The 22,449-nt window shown below is 49.6% G+C and overlaps 1 protein-coding gene across 8 annotated transcripts in view; it reads left to right on the top strand.

The window, feature by feature from the left end:
- The window catches only part of PKNOX1 (PBX/knotted 1 homeobox 1), a 47,638-nt gene that overhangs the window by 22,397 nt on the left and 2,792 nt on the right, over nt 1-22,449 (top strand). For 6 of the 8 annotated variants that reach the window (XM_060151005.1, XM_060151007.1, XM_060151006.1 and 3 more), the window contains 8 exons: nt 1,168-1,295; nt 3,310-3,481; nt 5,268-5,438; nt 9,192-9,291; nt 10,183-10,280; nt 15,859-15,987; nt 19,646-19,722; nt 21,872-22,044. In XM_060151005.1, the coding sequence (XP_060006988.1) occupies nt 1,168-1,295; nt 3,310-3,481; nt 5,268-5,438; nt 9,192-9,291; nt 10,183-10,280; nt 15,859-15,987; nt 19,646-19,722; nt 21,872-22,044 (1,048 nt within the window). The remainder of the gene's footprint in view (nt 1-1,167; nt 1,296-3,309; nt 3,482-5,267; nt 5,439-9,191; nt 9,292-10,182; nt 10,281-15,858; nt 15,988-19,645; nt 19,723-21,871; nt 22,045-22,449) is intronic. The other 2 variants (XM_060151011.1, XM_060151012.1) reach the window with 2 other exon arrangements.

Below are 22,449 nucleotides of genomic sequence, written 5' to 3' on the forward strand. Positions count from 1 at the left end.
AGTGGTAATATCTTTAAGGCTTCCTCTTACGTTTAACACTGTTTCTTTAAACACAGCTGGTCTTTGCTTTCTGGATGCAGTGACTTTCCTTAACATTTTTTAAAAAAATTTTATTACTTTCGGTTGCATTGGGTCTTCGTTGTGGTGTGTGGGCATCTCATTGCGGTGGCTTCTCCTGTTGCGGAGCGCGGGCTCTAGGCGCGCAGGCTTCAGTAGTTGCAGCACGCGGGCCCTAGAGTGTGCAGGCTTCAGTAGTTGTGGCTCGTGGGCTCTAGGGTGCGCGGGCTTCAGTAGTTGTGGCACGTGGGCTCAGTAGTTGTGGCTCGTGGGCTCTAGAGCGCAGGCTCTGTAGTTGTGGTGCACGGGCTTAGTTGCTCCACGGCATGTGGGATCTTCCCGGACCAGGGCTCGAACCCATGTCCCCTGCATTGGCAGGCAGATTCTTAACCACTGCACCACCAGGGAAGTCCCCGTAACATTTTTATAGCTTGTGTATTCCTGAGTTTAAGGATAGGTAAGGGAGAATTTCAGCCCTGTCACAAATATGGAGCATCTTGGGTTTGAGTTGTTTTTGTGACAAGATAAGAAAGCTTGGATTATTTGTTTATTCTTCTCTTCCTGCAACGTTACTCAGCATGAGGACAGATAACAAGGAGAGGCAGACGAGAAAGACTGCATGTGTACCAGTGCCCTTCAGGGATGTAGAGTTATTACGGTTTTGAAAATCATAAGCATTTCACAGATAGCGGTCCTCTCAATTTTTAAATGTTTTGGAAATTTGACCTTTGTTTTAGCCGTTTAGAAGTACATTAAGTTCAAAGGACTTTGTTGGTAGTATTCTTTCCGTATTATTGCCTGTCATAACCGTCTGGCAGTTTACCATTCCACTGCATTTCTGTTTGAGAATAGAATACAGCAAGTCCCCTGCATACAAACGTGTTCCTTTCCAACAGCAAGTGCGTGTCCAATTTGTTCATAAGTCCAACAAAGTTAGCCTAGGTATCCAACTAACACAATTGGCTATATAGTACTGTACTGTAATAGGTTTATAGTCTGTTCGCATCTTTGAAAGTTCACAACTTGAAGGTTCGTACGTAGGGGACTTACTGTACTTGGTAGCAGCTTATTTTCTTTCTAGTAACAAAAGTTCTCTTCCTCCTTTCACAGATGCAAGTAGTAACAGAGTTAAAAACGGAGCAAGACCCCACCTGCTCTGAACCAGATGTGGAAGGAGTGAGCCCTCCCCCTGTGGGGTCCCAGACCCCGATGGACGCAGACAAGCAGGCCATTTATAGGTAGCAATGCGATGTGAAGCGTGTGGGTGTTCAGAGGAGTAAAGAGAATGGAAAATCTGGTTAAATGGAACGTGAGCTATTAGCCAGACAGAGCAGTGAGGCGTGATGTGATAACTACTGGTGTAAAAGTTTTCTCAGATTACAATGTTATTCCTAATATCTTTTAAAAAAAGTTTTGGAATGTAAATCTACATTTTAGTCAACCTTACAAAAAGCAATCTTCAGGCCCAGATAGTTGTACTGGAGAATTCTACCAAAAAGAAGGAAAAGCAGTAAGTCGACACAGTCTCTTCCAGGAAGTAGAAGAAGAGGGAATGTTTCTGAACTCATTTTATGAATTGAACATCACTCTGATACTAAAGCCAGACAAAGACAATATAAAAAAAGAAACAACTAAAGACTAGTAATCCTCATGAACTTTGGCATAAAAATCATTCATAAAATATTAACAAGTAAAATCCAGTAACGTGTAGAGAGAAGACTATTTAGTGACCAAATGGAGCTCATCCCAGGAATGTGAGACTGGTTCACCATTCAGAGATCAGCCAGTGAGACGCACAATGTGATCATGTCAAGTGATGCAGGAAAGCATTTGACAGAGTCAACAGCCAGTTATGATTAAAAACTGTCAGTGAAGCAGGAATAGAGGGGAACTTTCTTGGCCTGATGTAGGGAAACTACAAAAGAACCCTGCAGCTCGCATCATACTTAATGGCGGAAGACGGAATGTTTTCCCCCAAGTTTGGGGATAAGGCAGAGATGTCCGCCCTGACTCCTCCTGTTCAGCTCTGTAATGGACGTTTAGCCAGTTCACTGAGGCAAGACAAAGAAAGAAAAGGCATATCAGGTTAGAAAGGAAGAAATAAAGCTGGCTTTATGCACAACTGACATGATTGTCCACATATAGAAAATCCCAAAGAGTGTACCAAAGAACTTCCAGAACTAAATAAGTGAGTTTAATTAGGTCACAGGTTGCAAGGGCAACACACGGAAACCAATCCTATTTCTCTACCAGTAATGTACAATTAGAAACTGAAATTAAAGAGAAAATACCACTTTCGAGAGCTCCAAAAAAATGTAGGTATAATTCTAATAAAGCACATACAGAACCTTTATGTTGAAAACTATAAAATGCCCATGGAAGCAGTCAAAGGAAACCTAAATGAAGGGCATACCATGTTCATGGATTGGAAGACTCAACATAGTAAAGATGGCATTTCTCCTAAAATTGCTCTATAGCAATTACAATTAACGTTGTAGCAGGATATTTCTGTACATATAGACAAGTTATTTCTAAATTTTATATGGAAGTCAAAAGAACTAGACCAGCTAAAACAATTGTGAAAAGAAGAATAAAGTTGGAAGAATCAGTCTACCTGATCTTCTCAGTGGAGAAAGGTGGAGTTTCCAACAGATTGTCCAAGTTGGAACAATTGGACATCCACATGCAGAGAGAAGATCCTTGACCTAATCTCACATCCTTTACAAAGATCTACTCAAAATGGAGTATAGATCTGAAAGTAAAATTTAAAACTGTCCAACTGGTGTTAACCATACAGTGAAATACTATGCAGCCATAAAAAAGAACGAAGTACTGTTATATGTTACAACACTGATGAGCCTAGGAAACATCACGCTAAGTGAAAGAAGCCAGACACCAAAGGTCACATAGTATATGACTCCTTTTATATGAAACGTCTAGAATTGGCAAATCTGTAGAGACAGAAAGTAGATTAGTGGTGGCCTGGGGCTGGGGTTTGGTGGAAAATGGAGAGTGACTGCTAACAGTTACAAGGTTTCTCTGGGGGATGAAAATATTATAAAATCGACTGTGGTGATGGTTGCACAACTCTGTGACTATACGAAAATCCGTTGCATTATAAACTGTAAATAGATGAATTGTGTGGCGTGTGAATTATATCTCAGCAAAACTGTTATATAAAACATTGCATATGTACATACTAAAACATTTTCATGAAAGTGTAGAACACATCTTTTAAATTTTTCCCCCCAGGCATCCGCTGTTTCCACTATTAGCTTTGTTGTTTGAAAAATGTGAGCAGTCCACACAGGGCTCGGAAGGCACAACTTCTGCCAGCTTTGACGTGGACATTGAGAGCTTCGTAAGGAGGCAAGAGAAGGAAGGAAAGCCCTTCTTTTGTGAGGATCCAGAAACTGACAACTTAGTAAGTAACATACATGGTCTTAATTTTTATTTCTTCTAAATTTAATCTGTTCGATAAATTTTAAATTTCTAATTAGAACTTCAGATTGTGGCTCTGCCGAAGGGGAGAACTGTACAATTCGTGAGATAATTTTCCGTGTGTGACTTGAATGTCGCCAGGTCTCCAGCCTTCTCTGTTGACCCCTTCCTGTAATAATCCAACAGGATGGCTTGAGCCTGCATCCTGAGTGGGCTGGGGGTTCAGTCCCTCCTGTATGTTCAGGAAGGTCCACTGGGGTCGGCGTGCCCTGTGTCTTGCTTCCTGGGAACGTGTCTGGGCCCAGCTTCAGGTGTTGGCTCTTCCCCGATCGTAGACCACAACTTTGTTCTCCAAGACAGCTCTGTCTGGAGGCTGGCACTGGTGGTGGGTGACAGACTGTGGAGGACTCGGAGTGGCCTGTGAGCACAGAGCAGGGACGGGCCTATCAAGGGACCGACACCCCTTACGGCCTCCCTTAGGCTTCCTGTCTGAAGCCAGCCTGGCTCACGCAGGTGCCCCCCTCCCAGGTCCAGTGCTCCAAAACCTTGGGTTCTCTGTGCTTCCCGACAGCAATGGAGAGTTCGTTGGGCTGACATCACTGCTATGCCCAAGGGGAGTGGCATCCTTCAGCACCGGGCAGCCCTGGCAGCCTGTGTCTGGGGCTGGATTCCCACTAGAGTTGGCCAGCTCCCAGACCAGAGCCCTAGGCCCCTCATCAGCAGGAAAGGGTCTTTGGAAAACTTTTCCCTGAATAAACTGCCTTGGTCTTAGGTGTTACTGTTTTTAATTTTTCATTAATATTCCACGCTTACAGCCAAATAGATTTTATAGGTGAGTTGTCTGACTTTGAGTCTGTCTCCTCGTCTTCGAAATGGGACCAACAGTGCCTGCCTTTTGGGGATGAGGGCCTGATGCTCTCTCTGCCTCCGCATCTCTGTATGCGGCCATCAGCAAGGAGGGAACGGGCGTAGCCAGCATGGGCCAGGCGGGCAGGGACCAGGGCTCTCCTGCCTGGTGCCCTAGCACAGGGCCTAGCAGAGCTTGGTACTTAGTAGTCATTCTCACTACTGGCTGGCTGACTGGTTGATTCCACAGAGATGTGTGAACTGTCACCACCAAGGTCACGGGGAAGGAGCTGAGTCTTAGGTTGCTCGTTCACAGGAAGTGGTGTTTATGGTAATGGTTCATCACTAGTGTCCGTTATCTACTGCTGGGAGACGAATTACCCCCAAATGTAGTGACTTTGTATAAAACCGAAGAACTTTTAGAAAAATTGTAAGAGAAATTCTTTAGGATCTGGGGCTAATCTAGGGGTAGGCATAGTTCTTAGACTTGATGCCCAAAGCAGAGTCCATTAAAGGCAGAGTTGGTAAGTTGAACTTCTTCAACATTAAGAACCACCCGGGAGGTGCGTACGGATTCATCCCCATTTACAGATGAAGGAGCAGTAGCGGGGAGAGGGTGAGTCGCTAGGTGAGGCCAAGGTCGAGGCCCGGCGGCTCCGGAGCTGTGACCGCCTCTGTCCCTGCAGCCACGTGGAGCCGAAACAACAAGCCACAGGTCGGTGGGGCTGGAATGCTTGGTGGTTCTGCGTAACATCTGGTGTCTTTCTCCTCCTGTTACTGGCGGTACAGGTGGCCTTGGCTGGCTCATAACCAAGCTGAGTCATTACCAAGCTCATAACCAAGGAGAGTCGTGTGGTGATAATGATAACTTACCGTCATGCTCCCTTTTTCTGGTCTGAAAGTCTTCATTTTCTTGCTTCTAGATGGTAAAAGCAATCCAGGTTCTGCGTATTCATCTTCTTGAGCTGGAAAAGGTTAATGAACTCTGCAAAGATTTCTGCAGTCGCTATATTGCTTGTCTAAAAACGAAAATGAACAGTGAAACTCTCCTGAGCGGGGAACCTGGCAGCCCGTACTCCCCTGTCCAGTCCCAGGTATTTACGGCGGGCCCTGTGCTCCTGCTTGGTCCCTGCAGCGTCGGCAAGGGTGAAACGTGCTGATGTCTGAGGCCGCAGCCCTTTCAGATTGTGGGGCTGCCCTCGGCTCTCCTGCTCTGAGGATCCTCTGGGTTTCTGAACGTGGCCTGTGCCGGGAATGTGTTCCCTCAGGCCAGAGAGAGAGCCCACCTGGGCTTCCTGGGTGAAAAAGGGAGGCTTCACTCTGTGTCCTGGATCCTGGACCCCATGTTTCTGGAGGCCAGTGTACCAGTCATTTCTTTCTAATTCTTTTTTTTTTAATGAATTTTTAAGATTGTGGTAAAACACAAATAACACAAAACTTACCATTTTAACCATTTTAAAGTGCACAGCTCAGTGGCATTAAGCACATTCACATTGTTGTGCAACCATCACCACCGTCCTTTCCAGAACTTTCTCACCTTCCCAACCTGAGACCCTGTCCCCCTGCAACACTGACTCCTCACTCTCCCTCCCCCTCCCCCCGGCCCCTGGACCCCACTATCCTGCTTTCTGTCTCTGTGACCTTGACTAATCTCGGTACCTTATGTAAGGGCAGTCATACCATGTTTGTCCCTTTGTGTTTGGCTTATTTTCCTTAGCATAATGTCCTCAAGTTCATCCATGTTGCAGCACTGTAATATTTAGCCATTCTGAAGGGGTGTAGTGACATTTCATTGTGGCTGTAATTCGCATTTCCCTGATGGCCAGCGGTGTTGACCATCTTTTCATGTGCTTATTTCCCATCTGTGTATCCTCCTTGGTAGAAGGTCTGCTCGTGTCTTTAGTCCATTTTCTAATTGGATTTTTAAAAATGGTTGACCTTTGAGAGTACTCTAGATGCAAGTCCTCCATTGGATATATGGTTTGCCAGTATTTTCTCCAAGTCTCTAGCGTATCTTTCCATCCTCTTAACAGGGTCTTTTGCAGAGCAAACCTTTTTCATTTTGATAAAATCCCATTTATCAAATTTCCTTTTATGAGTCATACTTTCAGTGTCAAGTCGAAGAGCTCTTTGCCTAGCCCTAGGTCCCAAAGATCTTTCTCTTATTTTTTTCCTAAAAATTTTACATTTAAATCCATGGCCCATTTTCAGGTTTGGGTTTTTTTGCCTAAGTTCGTCCATTTGCTCCAGCACCGTTTGTTGAAAGGGCTGTCCTTCCTCCGTGGAATTGCCTTTGCACTATTGTCAAAAACTAGTTGGTCATACTTGTAGGCCCTGTTGCTGTGTTCTCTGTTCTGTCCCATTGATCTGTGTATCTAGACCATATAGTCTTGATTCCTGTGGCTATATAAGTCTCAAAATCGGGTAGACCGATTCCTCCTACTTTATTATTTTTCAAGATTAGTTTAGTTATTCTAGTTCCTTAGTCTTTCCACATGAATTTTAGAATAATCTTGTCTATATCTGCAAAAAAATGTTACTGAGGTTTTGACAGGAGTTGCATTAAACCTGTGTGTCACCTTGGGGAGAGTTGACACCTTTACTGTGTTGACTCTCCCAGCCCACAGTTGCGGCGCTCTCTCCACTAATTTACTCTTCTGTGATTTCTTTCATCAGTGTTTTCTCGCTTTTGACATAAAATTCCTGCACACGTGGTTTTAGAATTATACCTAAGTATTTCACTCTTTTGCACAATCGTAAATTTATTATATTTTTAATTTCAGAATCCATGCCAATATGTAGAAATCCAGTTGATTTTTGTATCTTTATCTTGTATCCTGGGACCTGGCTGAACTTCCTTATTAGTCCGAGGAGATCCTTTTTGTAGATTCTTTAGGATTTTCTACCTGTTTAGTCTTGTCATCTGCAAATAGGGACGGTTCTGTTTTGTCCCTTCTGATCTCTACACTTTCTGTTTCCTTTTCCTGCCTTACTGCTCTGCTGGAACATCCAGGACTATCTGGAATGGGATTCAAGGGACATCTTTGCCTTCTTCCCAGTGTCGGGGGAATAGTGGTAGGTTTGTTTTTTTTTCTAGATGCTCTTTTTCAGGTTGAGGAAGTTCCCTTCTAGTCCTGTTTTTCTGAGAGTTTTTATTATGCTGAATTTTGACAAATGCTTTCCTGCATAGATTGATATGTGATTTTTCTTCTTTCACCTATTAATGTGGTAGAGTTACATTACTTGATTTTTTTGAATATTGAGCAAGCTTTGCATTCCTGAAATAAACTCCACTTGGCCCTGGCATGTAATTCTTTTTGTATAGATTCCTGAATTTTGTTAAGCATTTTTGTGTCTATATTGAGGGATATTCGTCTGTAGCTTTTTTTTTTTTTGTACAGTCTTTGGCTAGGTTTGGTATCAGGATAGTATAAGCTTCATAAAATGAATTGGAGAATGTTCCCTCCTCTTCTGTTTTCTGGAAGAAATATGTAGAATTGGTTAATTGTGTTAATTCTTCTTTAAATGCTTGGTAGAATTCTCTGGTGACACTACCTAGACCTGGAGATTTCTTTTTTGGAATTTTAAAATTACTAATTCAGTTTCCTTATTACTTAAAGGGCTATTGAGATTATCTGTTTCACGTTGGATTTTGTCTAAGACGTCAAATTTACGTGTGTCGAGTGGTTTACAGTAGTATTCCTTTTTCATCTTTTGATATCTTCAGGGTCTGTAGTGATCTCCCCTGTTTCATTCCAGATATCGGTAATTTGTTTTTTTTCTCTTTTTTTCTGTCCGTCTTACTAGAGGTTTGTCACTGTATTGATCTTTGCAAAGAAGCAGCTCTTATTTCATTGATTTTTCTGGTTTTCTGTTTTCAGTTGCATTGATTTCTGCTTTCATCTTTCTTATTTCCTTCCTTCTGCTTGCTCTGGTTCCATTTGCCTCCTCTTTTTCTGGGTTCTTAATGTGGGAGCTTAGAATACTGATTTGGATTGCTTAATTTTTATCCTGACCGAGCTTACGTAGCAAGCTTCACGTAGACCTAGCAGAGCGCATACGTTCAAGTGGATGTGGTAGCCCACAGGGTGACTGTCTTTGAAGGCTCTCTACTTAGGCTGTCTAACCGCTCAGGCATCTGGGTACCTGCTGTATGCCAGACCCCGTGCTGGACGCCGGGTGCAGAGGCCCGCCCCTCGCCGGCTCCCAGTCCAGCCGTCACAGGAAATGGATACATTGGCCCATTTGCACCTGACTTCACATGGGTAGGTTCTCCGACATGGTGTTTACGGACACTTGCATGGAGCCTGCAGTAGGCCAGGCCCAGACCCGGCACCCCACAGCCGTGGACACTGGGGGCTCCGGCGTGCTCTGTGCTGTGGGAAGGGCAGGTACAGGCTGTGCCCCTGGGGGGGCTCCCCAGCCTGTGGCATCATCTTTTGAATAGCTCATCCTGTCCAGGAGGCTTTGGTTCTTGGAAAACTCTGAGCCAAGTTGAATGGAGAAGGTGTGTGACTCGATCAGGTGATTTTAGTCTTCCTAGTTATACCTCCAGGGCTGTAGGGTGTTTAGTATGCGGAGGAGGTGAGAGATCATCTTTTGGAAGCTAAGCTGAAACTAATACCTCAGTGTTGATCACATTTAACACGCAGTCAGTTCGGCACCTCTTGCTTCCAGATACGTCTGTAACGCAAGCCTTACGAAGGCTTGTCCTCTGATGATGCTCTTTGCCTCAAGCGTCTTTCCTTTACTGATGATGCCATTATGCCACGTGTTTTGGAGTTTTAAACATGGGTTTTCTGTCTTCTGATAACGTAACCCGTTCGCTGTGTGTTCATGACTTACAGCAGGTTCAAAGCGCCATCACAGGCACTCTCAGCCCCCAAGGAATCGTGGTACCAGCATCCGCTCTGCAGCAGGGGAGCGTCACCATGGCAACAGTGGCAGGTATGACGACAGAAAAAGGGACACTTGCCTCGAGCTTTTGCAGAAAGAAGGCCTTTATATTAGAATGAAGAAGTGCATCAGCGTGGTTTCTAATTAATGCCAGTTCCCGATACAGGAGTGTCAATGTCTAGAGCTCTTTGAATGCCTGGTTCTTGTTCATTCTCAGTAACAAATATTTTATACAAATTGTGTTTCCCTCTCAAAAAATATTGGCAGGAAAGGTTTTATATGGGAGTTGAAAATATATAGCAAAAACGAACAGAAATTTTCAAATAACATAGTTTTTAATTGTGCTCTTAGCAGCACCTGGAAAACCTTAAGCAGCGTCAGAAGTCGATGATAAGCAGGTGAAAATGCAGCCTTAGCGTTAGTGTTACTTGTCTCGGATGCACCAGGGAACTCTGGAATCTGTCCTCTTCCTGTGATGGTTTTTCTTGTATGTTGCACATACAGAACCATCATGAAAATGGAATGGGCACAGAAGGAGGGGGAGAGAGTAAACTAAAACCCTCCCCATAATCACACAAAGGGAAACCTCTGCAGGAAGATGAAAGCACGTTGGATGAAAAAAATAACTAGAATAAAAGTATTTGTTATCTAACACCTTTGGCCAAGTCCTTTAATACGTGCCAGGAAATGGAGGCGAGCGAAGCAGGGGACTCACAGACCACCCCCAGCCGCCCCGCCCTGTGCTGTCTCACGAGGAGCCCTGGCTCACGCGCCCCGCCCACCGCCCAAGTGAAGCGTCAGCTAGCCAAGTGCTGTTGGCCGTTCGAAATGATTTTCAGAGCTCATAAGCTACAGATTTTGTTCTTTCGGTGAGCACACCGAGAAGAGCGGTTATAATCGTTAGGACTGGAGAGTGATTCAGCTTTTCGTGTTCCTTTCTAGGGGGCACAGTCTATCAGCCGGTCACAGTCGTCACTCCCCAAGGCCAGGTGGTGACACAGGCGCTGTCGCCCGGCACGATCCGGATCCAGAACTCCCAGGTCCGTGAGCTGGCCCCGCGGGGTGCTTGGGGGTGTGTTAGCACAGGGACGGGGGCACAGGCGGCCCGGGCTCCAGCCGTCCCCTTGGCGTGAAGGCCATGCGGGCGGTCTCCAGTTAACCTGAATGTCGGTGTCGTGCGTTTTCTTCACGGTTCATCTTCCACATTGTTGCAGAGTTCAGAGAAGCCTAAGGAAGGAGGAAAAGGTCCCTCCCCGCGAGGGGCCACTGCTGTCCCGTCTAACGCGGGGCTGTGTGGTTGTCTCCGCTTCAGCAGGGCGGAGGCTGCGTAGACGCACCCTGCCCGGACCCCCGGACGTTCACCCCGACCCAGGCCTCCAGCTGAGGGGGTGGGCTTGGGCCGGCAGAACGCCAGCGCTGGCAGTGCCGTGACGTGCCCCGACCTGGGGGTCGTCTTACCCTCCCTGTGCCTTTGTGGTAACGCGAGACCAATCCCCTCTACGTTCTAGGGATATACACACACATTTTTTTAATGTTTTACACTTAGCTAGGTTTAAATCAGAAGCAGTGTTTTCGCCGTCAGTTCTTACTGAAGACCATTGATTCATTCTTTATGTTATTCTTTGTCTTTGGCCTGCACAGATGCTTTGTACATCCTCGTTAACCACTTTGAGGCCCGGCCTTGGGGATGTCAGTGTTTTCTTAAATCAGAAGCAGGTGTGAGAGGGCCTGGGGCAGGGGCCGCCTGGGCACACCTGAGGCCAGGACACGAGGTGGCCCCCAGGCCCAGCCACCCAGCGCCGGCCCGCCATCCCTGGCCAGCCCACCATGCCTGAAGTTTTCCATTTACAGTGGCTGGGAACAGAAAGCTGGTTTTCAGAGCGTTTCCTGGCCTCACAGTGAACTGTTTTTAGCGGAAGGAAACACTGTGAAGTCCAGTGCTTACTTGTACAGTGGAGGCTCATTCGTTCTGCTGTTTAAGGAAGAATTTCACCGAGTTTACATAGCAGACGTGCAGAGTTTGGGTCACGTCCGCGGAGCCCCTGCTCCCTGAGGCTGCTGGCCAGGAGCCGCCTCTGCTCTGGTCCTCAGTGACCCCGCAGCCCACCCTGCACTTGTCCCCTCCCAGTCACAACCCCGGTGTCTGTCCCTTGCAGGGCGGCAGGGCTGGGGAGCTGGAGAGACAAGCCCCGCGCAGGGCGGGCGGGGGGTTTCACAGAAGAGTAAATAGACAGGCTGGGGCCCGGCTGGGGCCTTCTGTGACCAGGGAGCCCACGTGTGTAGGTACGTGATCCTGCAGAGCTGTTGTGGTCACTCCGGGCGTTTTTCCTTCTCATTTGGCCGACGTCTGGGTTCTTGCTGGGCTGCAGATAGTTAGGGTGAGTCCCTCAGCAGTGACGGCTTCTGTGTTCTAGAAACTGGAGGTCAAGAGAGCGCGCGGTTGTCTCTGACGGCGCACGGCGGTGGCCGGCCCCTCCCCGCGCCGGGCGCATTGGCCACGGGGGCGTTTTCTGACCTGGCGCCGGTCACACGGAGGAGCCGGACGCTCTTCCTGGGCTGCGCCACCTCTACAGAAGGGTCCCCCGTTGTGCTCGCAGTACATACTCATTTAAAAGCATTTTTTTCCGAGAAAATAAGAAGTAGCCAGGGCAGTGAGACTCCACTGATTTCTCCTCGCCCCACCCTGCTCCCCTTTCCCGGGTTAGTCTTATTTGTACAAAACCGTTATTCGTATGGGTCGGGGTTGTGCTGTTGTCTGACGTGTGACAAGTTTTCGCCTCCTTTTCGCGATTTACAGTGATGCTTGACTCTCTGGTATCAGGTCGCCCTGTGCCCGCGTTGCTGAGAGGCCTGGACCAGACTCACAGCAGCCCCCACCCTCACCTTCGCTCCCCTTGGGTGACCGCTTTCAGGCCTCCTGGCCATTGCTTCTGCTGTTCCCTCCGTGTTTGAAATAAAATCCCCTCCCCTAACTCACCCGTACAACCTGTAGCTTGGGCTTTCTGTCCTGCTGGGGGCTGTGCTCTCTCCCGTCCCCTCCCTGGCCAGGATGCCGTCCATGTAGACACAGTGCAGCTGATGCGTTTTCATTGTGAACATCCTCATGAGCGTGTAAATGCTGGTTTCTGCTGAGCTGCGTGTGTAACCGTGACCACGCTGCGGGAGGTAGCAGCTGGGTTCTCCCCCACCCACCCCTGCACAGTTTCCACGGCGTCGGCGGCTGAATCCTCACGGATGCCTAGCATGCTTTCAGTGTCCCTGTCAGGTAGCTGGTCGGGGCCGCGTGGCCTCGGGGCTCTCGGCCTCCTGGTCTCCACCTCGGCCGGGCGTCGTGCGTCGGGCATCCGGCGCGTCACCCTGAGGAGCCCCTTCTCCGCGAGCCCACGTCTTCTACTTTCTAGGCTTCACTGCCCCTTCGAGAACTTGCGGAGAAAACATGTGTGGGAGGTGCCTCGTGTTGGGACTTAGCAAACCTAGAAGTGACTTGGTCTCATCCTTGACACGCAGTTGGTTTGCATGTACGATTCCAGGTCGGGAAGGGGCTCCCCGGGTGCCGTCAGTGTGTTCTAGCAGCCGCGCTGCCTTCGAGAAGGTCAGTGTGGGCTCCGCTTTCCCGTCTTTGGTGTTTTCTCCTCTGTCAGATGCGTCTCTTTCCCCTGAGTTTTTGGCGCGGGTCTTGTTTGTCGGCTGCGCTGGGCACTGCCAGGGACCTCGTGTCCTTGAGGCTGGGACATTTTCCTGACCTCTCTGTGACAGCCCCGCCCCCGCCCCCAACCTGCACATTCTCTCCTTCCAGAGCCCTTACTGATCGGACGCTAGACCTTCTGAACCGAGTCTCTTGATTTTTCTGTATTTTTATATTTGTATTCCCATTGTCTACTTTCTATCTGCTTTCGAGAACTTGCCTTTTATCTTCCAACGCATCTGTTAGGTTTTACATTTCAGTGTGGTTGTAATTTCTGAGGCTCCTCTTTGCCCACTGTGCTCTCCTACCCTTGGTTCACGGATGGTTTATCTTCCAACGCATCTGTTAGGTTTTACATCTCAGTGTGGTTGTAACTTCTGAGACTCGTCTTTGCCCACTGTGCTCTCCTACCCTTGGTTCACGGATGGTTGGCACGTGCTTTGCTTTCTGCACTTGCCCTGTTTCCCCCACGCACGTCATACCATTCATTTGCTTTGCTGTTGGCTTTTTGTGATGGAGGCGTTCAGGTGTTTGGGGGCAGTTGGCTGTCCATCTAAATGTAAACACGAGGCACTGGAATGCTCTTTGGTGCTCGTCAGGTGCTGCGCTTTGGCGGGCCGGCTCCTCTGTGGCCTGGCCTCCAAATTCTGCGCTCCCTCAGCCTTTTCTTCCTTCATTTCCCCGGAGCAGGACTCTGATCTCTTGCTTGGGGCGGAAGCATAGTTGCAGGGGCAGGAGTGGGCGGGGTCTCCCACCTTGTGTGCAGATCTTCTTCACCCTCGTTCTGGCCTCGCCCCTCCTCCCACCCTCGAGCTATGCTCGGTCTTCAGCCTCTGGTCTGTTTCTTTGGGAAAGAGACCCCGAGTCTCTGCAGGGCTGGGGGCAGATCAGTCACCCGCAGAGAATGATGGGGAGTGGTATGGGGGCCCCACTCCTCCTTAAATGGGTTTTCACCCAGTTTCCTAGGCTTTAAATCCCCCTGCCACGCGCAGGCTCAGCTTTGCTGGAGGGCGGTGGGCCGGTTGGCCGGTCCCCCCGCAGGCCCTCGGCTTCGTTGGCCTCCCCAGGCCCCCTTGGTGGCATCTGTGAGGTCGAGTCATGTGGCCAGCTGTCACTTTCCCTGTTCATGAGTCCACATTTGTTTTAACCCTGCACAAAAAAAGCAACACTGAAAATGAAATACATGTCACATTGCATGAAGAAGGTCATGTATTAAATTGAGGCAAACACAGCAGACAGGTTCCATTTTGGCCCTAGTGGAACTAGTTTTAAAAGCCCATTTTTCATTCTTTTTCCTGTTGCACACAAGTGTGAGCATACAGGCATTTGCTTAATACTGTTCAGTCCTTGGGGCTTCCCCGGCGGTTCAGTGGTAGAGAATCCGCTTTCCAGTGCAGGGGACACGGGTCCGGTCCCTGGTCGGGGAACTAAGATCCCACATGCCGCGGGGCAACTAAGCCTGCGCACCACAACTACTGAGCTCACGCATCTCAACTAGAGAGGCTGTGTGCCGCAAACTACAGAGCCCACGCACCCTGGAGCCTGCGCGCCACAACTAGAGAGAAGCCCGAGCGCTGCAACGAAAGATCCCTCGTGCCTCAACGAAGACCCAACGCAGCCAAAAATTAATCAGTCTTTAAAAAAAAATACTGTTCAGTCCTTTAATGAACAAACACATGCATTCCAGAAAACAGTTATGCCCTTAGTAATAATCTTAGGTTTTAAGAAATTTTAGTTAGTGGTTGTAATGTCTCCTTTAAGTCATAAATTCTGTCTGTTTAGATGCTGGTGTTCAGTCTTTTAAAGAATTATCCAAAATGATGTAAATCTAGAGGAAGAACAAATAATAGATACCTCTCCAAAATAAACTGCCAAGTCCTGTAAATGATGTTTATGACTGTATTATACTGAAACTGACCTACAGAAGTTGATGCGTATTTATTGATTTTTCTTTTTTTTTAGTACATCTTTATTGGAATGCAGTTGCTTCACAATGCTATGTTAGTTTCTGTTGTACAACAGAGTGAATCAGCCATATGCACACATGTACCCCCATATCTCCTCCGTCTTGAGCCTCCCTCCCTCCCACCCTCCCTGTCCCACCCCTCTGGGTGGTCACACAGAAGTTCTAAGGTAAAGCATGGATCACAGTGGCGAGGTCCCGATGTCTGTGTGGAGGCCCCGGCGCGGGGTGGTGGTTTTCTCCCTGGTCTGGGGGATGAGCGCCACTGGCACCATCTCTGCAGCCCCTGGCCGGACGCCTGGGGCGTGATGCTCTTTCCTCGTGTTTGTGTGAGCGGATGGACGCTCATCTAAGGGGACTTACACACGTGTCCTCTCCTTCCGAGATGGAATGAACAGGCTGTACCTCAGGCTCTTCTCAGGGTGAGGGGGGCAGTGTCTTGAGTGGCCGTGGAGCCGTCTGGGCACAGGTCATCGCCTTGGCCCCTCTGCTCTGTGGTCGCTCTGTCCGCACTTTGTGTGTTTCTTTCTCTCCTGGCTGGGCTCCTCTAGTTAGTGGCCCTTCCAGCTTCCCTGTCCATCCTTGTCGGTTGCTTGAATCCTGCTCCAGGCCAGGAAATGGGCTGTTGTCTCATCTGTCGCCAGAGGAGACAAGCTGAGGACAAGTGTGTGCGAGGGCGGGGCTCGGCTGCGTGCAGGGTGGGACACTCGGGGCTTCTCGGTGCCCGTCCCACCTGCATCGCCAGACAGGGGGCCCCTGCGCGGCTGAGACGCGAGTGTAAAGGGTTACAACGCGAGGGGCCACATCCTCGGAAAATCAGCCCTACGGGGTCCCAGTGTTTATGCCTTTCCTGTAAATAAGACACGTAGCTGTAAGACCCTTGGTTATTCTCTACACCTGCACTCATAAGCTACTTGGGTATGTCATCATTTTCTATGCTTTCTAACGTTATTTTTCAATTGTTTAAAAGCTTCAGTTACAGTTAAACCAGGATCTCAGCATCTTGCATCAAGATGACGGTTCATCTAAGAACAAGAGGGGGGTCCTGCCGAAGCACGCCACCAATGTGATGAGGTCCTGGCTCTTCCAGCACATCGGGGTGAGGACACACGTGCTCTGCAACTAGCCAGACCTCCGTGATGCTTTCTTTCTGGCTTATTTTCTAGAAAAAATGGACTTATGTGGGCTGGTAGGCCTGGGTTTAAGAATCGGTGTTCTGTTGACTGTCCATGATGGGTCGAGCACAGGACAGAAGGGAGGGTTACCCAAAAGCTGGTGACAGGGAGTAAGTTCAGCCGCTGTTAACGGTACGCGCCCGAGAGAGAAACTGCCCGTGGAGGGTGCCTGCGGGGAGGTGAGGTTGATGAGAGAAGTGGGCAGAGGAGAGGTGCTCTGCGGCAAAACCTTGGAAAGTAGCGATGTTCGACACGTGGGATTTGGGAGGGAGAGGAGGAGTCGAGCTTGTGGACGGAGGGGCGGCACGCGGCCGTGACCGTGAAGGGGAGCTTGGTGTGCCTTAGGCTGCGCGCCCCCTTTCCTCACCTGGACCTCGGCACGTCCCCCTGAAGCCGTCCTGTCTCAGGGTGCACGCTTGCCCACCGATTTCTGGGGGAGGCTGGCTGGTTCCCCGCCTGAACCCAGTCCCCACGCCCCCGACCTCGGGGGAGGGTGTGACCGCGAGTAGCTTCCAGGAGTGACAGCCTTCTCGCTGCTGCTGTGTTGGGAAGGACCGGGCTGGCCCCGGGGGGTGCGGTAGGATGGAGGTGGGAAGGTGGGCACACCGCTGGGGTACGGTCTGTGCGGGCAGAGGGAGGGGCCCAGGCGGCGTGCGGGCGGATGCGGAGGTCCAGAGGGTCTGGAGGGCCGGGAGGGAGAAACCCCTTTCCGCGGACCTGTCCATCCACAGCCCCGGCCCGGCCGCTCCTGAGGGCTGAGCTGGTCGGCCCGGACCTGCGCCTGGGCGTCAGCGCTGCCGTCACCCGCTGCGGCCGCGTCCTCACTGCCCCGGCCTCCCCGCCTCCACCCCGTGCGCCGTGGTGCCCTCGGGTCTCCGCAGCGCCCCTTTGCCCCTGGGGGCGCCCCCCGCCCGGGCTGCGGCCGCGTCCGTGCCTGGGCGCCCGCCTCCATCCTCACCCGGCTGTTGCCTCCAGTCCCCCTGGGGTTTGGCCCTGGTCGCTGCTGAGACCCCTTCCTCTGCCCGGAGCTGGGTTCTGCGGGCTGTGCCCCGGCCCAGAGGGGGCGGCTCACGTGCCGCGGGAGAACGCGGTCGTCATCGGCAGTGCGACCCCGCCTAGAAGCTGGTCCTAGCGAGGGTCACGCGCAGTGGAGACGTTTAGGGACAGAATGTTACAGTCCTGTTTGCTGCCATAATGGGAAATGGGTTGGTGTGTGCGTTAGGAAGGTTGTACAGCGAGTTAGCACGATAAGCGAGGGCCAAAAGCACTAGGAAGCTGTAGGTACGTGGACGTAAGTGAAAAAGTAGAACGTACGTGTTTCTAAATACATTGTGAGTATTACAACTGATAAATGTGTCTGTAATGTAGTGATTGGACTACAACACAAGTAAGTGATGGAATTGGCTATTTTCCTGTTAAGTTTCCTTTAATGTTTTAATCATTTCTAAAATAGACCCTGCTCAGAGGTTCAATTAAAATGCCTCTTTTTTTCCTATGAAGCATTTCCTGTGTCTTCTTCTTGACCTCATTTCTCTGAAATACTGTCCTTTCCTTGTAGTTTTCCTGACACTCTAGGCAGCACTCACTACTGTTTTGGTGGGTTTTTGTTTTGTTTTGTTTTCTGGTTTGTGTACTTGCTTCCTGCCCCCTTTTTATTTTACGAGCCTTTTTTTTTTTCAGTACACAGACCTCTCACTGTTGTGGCCTCTCCCGTTGCGGAGCACAGGCTCCGGACACGCAGGCTCAGCAGCCATGGCTCACGGGCCCAGCTGCTCCGCAGCATGTGGGATCTTCCCGGACCGGGGCATGAACCTGTGTCCCCTGCATCGGCAGGCGGACTCTCAACCACTGCGCCACCAGGGAAGCCCCTATTTTACGAGCTTTTTAAAGGACAAGAACAATATTTCTGTTTCCATAAACTCTCCCTTGGGGCCAGATGCTCACCTACAGAATGAAAGTGAGTCACTGTGGGTTAGTGTGAGGAGTGGGACCACTGCTGTTGAGATAAATGCGGTTATATATCCCAGAAGGCATAGTGCCCTTCCGGACACACGGAATGTTCGCTTAAAAAGCAAAAGAGACCCCCACCTCCTTACTTTGTCGGTGCCAGTCACTCCCTGGGGTCCTGCTCGGTGCAAAATAAGGGCCTTCAGTGCGTGCACGTTTTTAGAGTGAATGTCGTACTGGTTTCTACAGGCAGATGGTACCCGACCTTGGAGAAGTTGTTTATTACTGCAGATAGAAGTTGTTTTCCTCTGGTTCGTCTGTGAATTTTGGTACAAGCGTACTGCACTTTATTGCGCTTCTCAGATGTTCGTTTTTCACAAACTGAAGGTCTGTGGCAACCCTGCCTGGACCACATCTATCGGTGCCATTGTTTCCAGCAGCGTTTGCTTACGTCATATCTCTGTGTCACATTTTGGTAATTCTCTCAATATTTCAAACTCTTCCATTATTATTATATTTGATATGATGATCTGTGCTCAGTCATCTGTGATGTGACTTTTGCAAGAAGGCTCAGATATGGTTAGCATTTTTTAGCAATAAAGTATTTTAAAATAAGGTATGTACATTGTTCTATTAGATGTAATGTTACTGCACACTTCATGGACTACAGTAGAGCCTAAACATAACTTTTATATAACATTTTTGGAAACACAAAAATTCGTGACTCGCTTTATCGCAATATTCTCTTTACTGAGGTGGTCTGGAACTGAACCTGCAGTATTTCCTAGGTGTGTCTGTATTTATTATACTTCTGGCTTTTTCTGAGTGAAATATTTCGGTCATACGTGAAATGAAGAGTAAATAGCAGACACCCCGTCCCCAGCCCTCAGTTCGGTTCTCTGCCAGCCGCACACGCGAGTCTAGTGACGCCATAGGTGACACCTGTGCATCCCAGTGTCAGCTCGTGCTGGCGCTTCCCGTGACGGAAACGTGTCGCCTGAATGTGACGGCCTGGAGCAGCCCCGTCCGCTTCCTGCCTCCTCTTGTTCAGCCGGCCCAGGTTGCGGGGAGGGTGTGCACTGCCCTGCTCAGTTTCCTCATCGTAACATCACGGTGGCGGCAGCTCTGTGTCCGTGAGGAATCAGTGAATCTCCGTAGGATGTACAGGGGTGACCTGCGCGCTCTGTCTTGCTGTGGGTCGAAACTCAGCCATTTATCTGCTTTAAATGGTTGCAGCTTATGGTCCTTGAATTACACCTGTAACATTGATACAAAGCCATAGATTGTGTCGGGTGCTTAGGGCAGCAGCTGGTGCAGCCCAGGAGCCCCTCTGCGTGCCCCGCGCCCTTCACCTCGCCGTGGCCTTTGAGTGTGCGGACTCCTGTCTGCGTCACACCTCTGCCTGGGCTTTCACTAGCTGCTGCAACACCTGTGTTCTTGGGCTGCTGGGAGAAAGGCTTCATTTGTTTTAGGCATTTCTGGAAAACATGATGAGACTGAAGCTAGGTTTTAGCTGCAAGCACCCTTGACGCCGGTTTTTACTAACGATTGTTTGTGTGCCTCTGTTTCACCAGGATGATCTTGAGTTCCTTTTTAAAAGCTGGAGCTCACGGTGACCCTTCTTTTTACTTTCAGCATCCCTACCCGACAGAAGATGAGAAAAAACAGATTGCTGCTCAGACAAATTTGACGCTACTCCAGGTGAACAACTGGTAAGCTGTCCCTGCTTTCCGAAACGGTGCCATCCGCACGGCGGAGCACCTGCAGTCCTCTCGCCAATAGGTAGTAAATTTTGGTTGAAGTACATGAGTTCTTTTAACTAGCATTCCTGTGTTATCAGAGTCTGGAATCGGGGGCAGCCAGGTAAGCGTAAATCACACACACTTTCACCTTAAATTTTCAATGCTCGGGACCCCACTAAGGGCCTTTGGCCGACATCCCCCTCCCTCGATTAGAAATGGGTTTCTCCAGGGCATTAGCCAGCGCCCCTCACCCCAGCCTCCACTCACAAACACCATGTTTCTGTGGACGAGCTCCTCTGGGCGGTGGACGGCCGAGGTGAGTTCCCCTCACCCCGGTGGCCCCTCCGCACCCCTCACACCTTTTGAAACCCGTGTCACTTGTTCAGCAGTGACTGGGGGAGGGAGTCCCATGGCCGGCCGGCCGCGCAGTGGTCCTGCCCCACAGGAGGCCTCAGGGTCCTGAGAGGGAAGCGTTTCTTTATGAAACACCCTGTTCTGCTTCTCGTGTCACATGGCAGTGTGGACACTTGGACCCTGACCGTGATGGTTTTCCCTTACACAAGAGGCACTCACATCACTGAGCGGCGTTGAGGTCTGGGTGTGCACTTGCGTTCTGCTTGCAGTCATTTGCCTCATTTTTATTTACTTCTTATTCAGATGTAGGAATTGATTTCAGGTTAATGAAATTGGCTCGCGTAAAAGAAAAGGAAATACAGATTCTACCGCTTGTAAACATTGTTATCTTTTCATTTTAACTGTTAAAATTTAAACTTGAAGGTCAGGTGAGTTCCAACATAAATGATAAATTCTTCCGTTTTGGGCAGTTGTGTATGCAGGAGGTATGCTTTGGCGTTGCATCAGGTATTTCCAGTATCTTGCACTTGGGCCAGTACTTTTTACTTAGCTAGCCATAATAGACCATACCCTTTGAATCAGCTCCTGTTAGACCTTTTAGATAGCGTGTTAACAGGAGTTCAAAGGTTTCGAGTACTGTGTGGCTGTGAGTTTTGTAATGTCTTAGCATGTTCTCCGTTATTTTCCTGCGGGTCCCACGTAGAGACTGTGTCTGGTTTAGTGATGGATGGATTGAGGGATGAGAGACGCAGAGGTGCGTCTCTGGATGTTCTGGTGTGTTTGTCGCCAATCAGCCTTCTCCTCGCTATTTGTTCCTCATTCGTGGGCTCCCTGCCCTTCCCTAAGTTGCTCCTCTGCTGTCTTAAGAGAATTGTCTTATCTAGAAGGTTTGACCTCAACTTTTAATTTTGAAATTCATCACAGTTTAAAACATGACTTTTATAAATTCTAAACTTTCTAAAGTCTTTTAGTTAATATTTGAAGATATTTTTACCTCTTCTGACTTTCTTTCCTTTTATATTTGCAAAAATTATATCTTGGAGCGAGATTGGACAACACTCATCGTTAGCTTAGGCCTCTGCCTCGTAGCAGCTTTGACAAAGATGGATAAAGAGACAGATTGAAAGGTAGCAGCGGGTGCCCCTTCCCAGGTGGCGCTGGGGTCGGCGGTGAGCTTCCGGGGAGTCCAGCTCACGCTCAGCTGCAGGGACCAGAGATCGACGCTGAACGAAGCTCTGAGGCACCAGCCTGGTCACTTGTATTATTAGAATATGTCCTAGTGCAACTGTAGATGTTTTTGAATCTTAGGACTTTGAAGTTAGGCAACCTCAGAGCCGGACATCTGTCCACACTCAGGGCTTGGCCGGGTGGGACCCTCAGATAGGAGACGCACAGCCTGCAAGGCCTCGGGCGTCACGACTGCAGGGCGTGTAGTTTTGCTGCTTTGACCTTCCTCTTCCTCAGAGAAAATCATGCCGCATTCACAACGTTGACAGTATCATCAGTGTCATTATGAATAGCAGTTTCACCGACAGGGAGACGTGGTTACAGTGGAGGAAAGGCCCCATGGAAGAGCTGGTCTGTATTCAGATGAATCACTTTAAAAGCAGCCCTGTTCTCTGGACATTTAGATAATACGCGTGTCGTCACCGAGTGCTGCTTCTAACAGGGAATACGTGTTCCTGCTCGTGTGGTTCGTCAGGCGGGCCTGTGACTGCCTTGGGCGACCTCGGAAAGGCCGTTTTGACCTGTTTCCTGCTCGCAGGTTCATCAATGCGAGAAGACGAATCCTGCAGCCGATGTTGGATTCTAGTTGCTCAGAAACTCCAAAAACAAAGAAGAAAACTGCTCAGAACAGACCCGTCCAGAGGTTTTGGCCCGATTCCATCGCCTCAGGAGCCGCACAGCCAGCCGCCAGCGAGCTGACCGTGTCCGAAGGTGGGGACCGGGCCCGGGCCTGTGCCCTCGCAGCCGGTGGGCGGCCGCTGTCCTGGGGGCTGGGGGGGGTGTGAGGCTGTGAACCAAGGGCAGGCAGTGGTCGTTCTGCATCTGACCACGAGAGAGCGCTGGTCCCGGTGCTTGTTAGGGGTGCAGGTGTGCCCGGGAGAGCCAGGTCCCAGGCCAGTCCCCCGAGGTCCCTCCCGCCTCTTTCTGTCCCTCCTGCTTCGGTGCAGCGAGTGGACGTGTCGTGCGCTCACCGCCTGGCGCTTCACCCTTTCTGTCCCTGCGGCCCTCATCCAGCTGTTCTTCTTCCCTTTGACCCGCGTCCCCTCATCATGGGCCGCTGTTTCAGTGTTTAGTTGACGAGCATCTTCTGTGTGCGTGAGTTCCTCACACTTAAGA

The sequence above is a fragment of the Lagenorhynchus albirostris genome, chromosome 5 (genome assembly GCF_949774975.1).
Source record: "Lagenorhynchus albirostris chromosome 5, mLagAlb1.1, whole genome shotgun sequence".
Lineage (NCBI taxonomy): Eukaryota > Metazoa > Chordata > Mammalia > Artiodactyla > Delphinidae > Lagenorhynchus > Lagenorhynchus albirostris.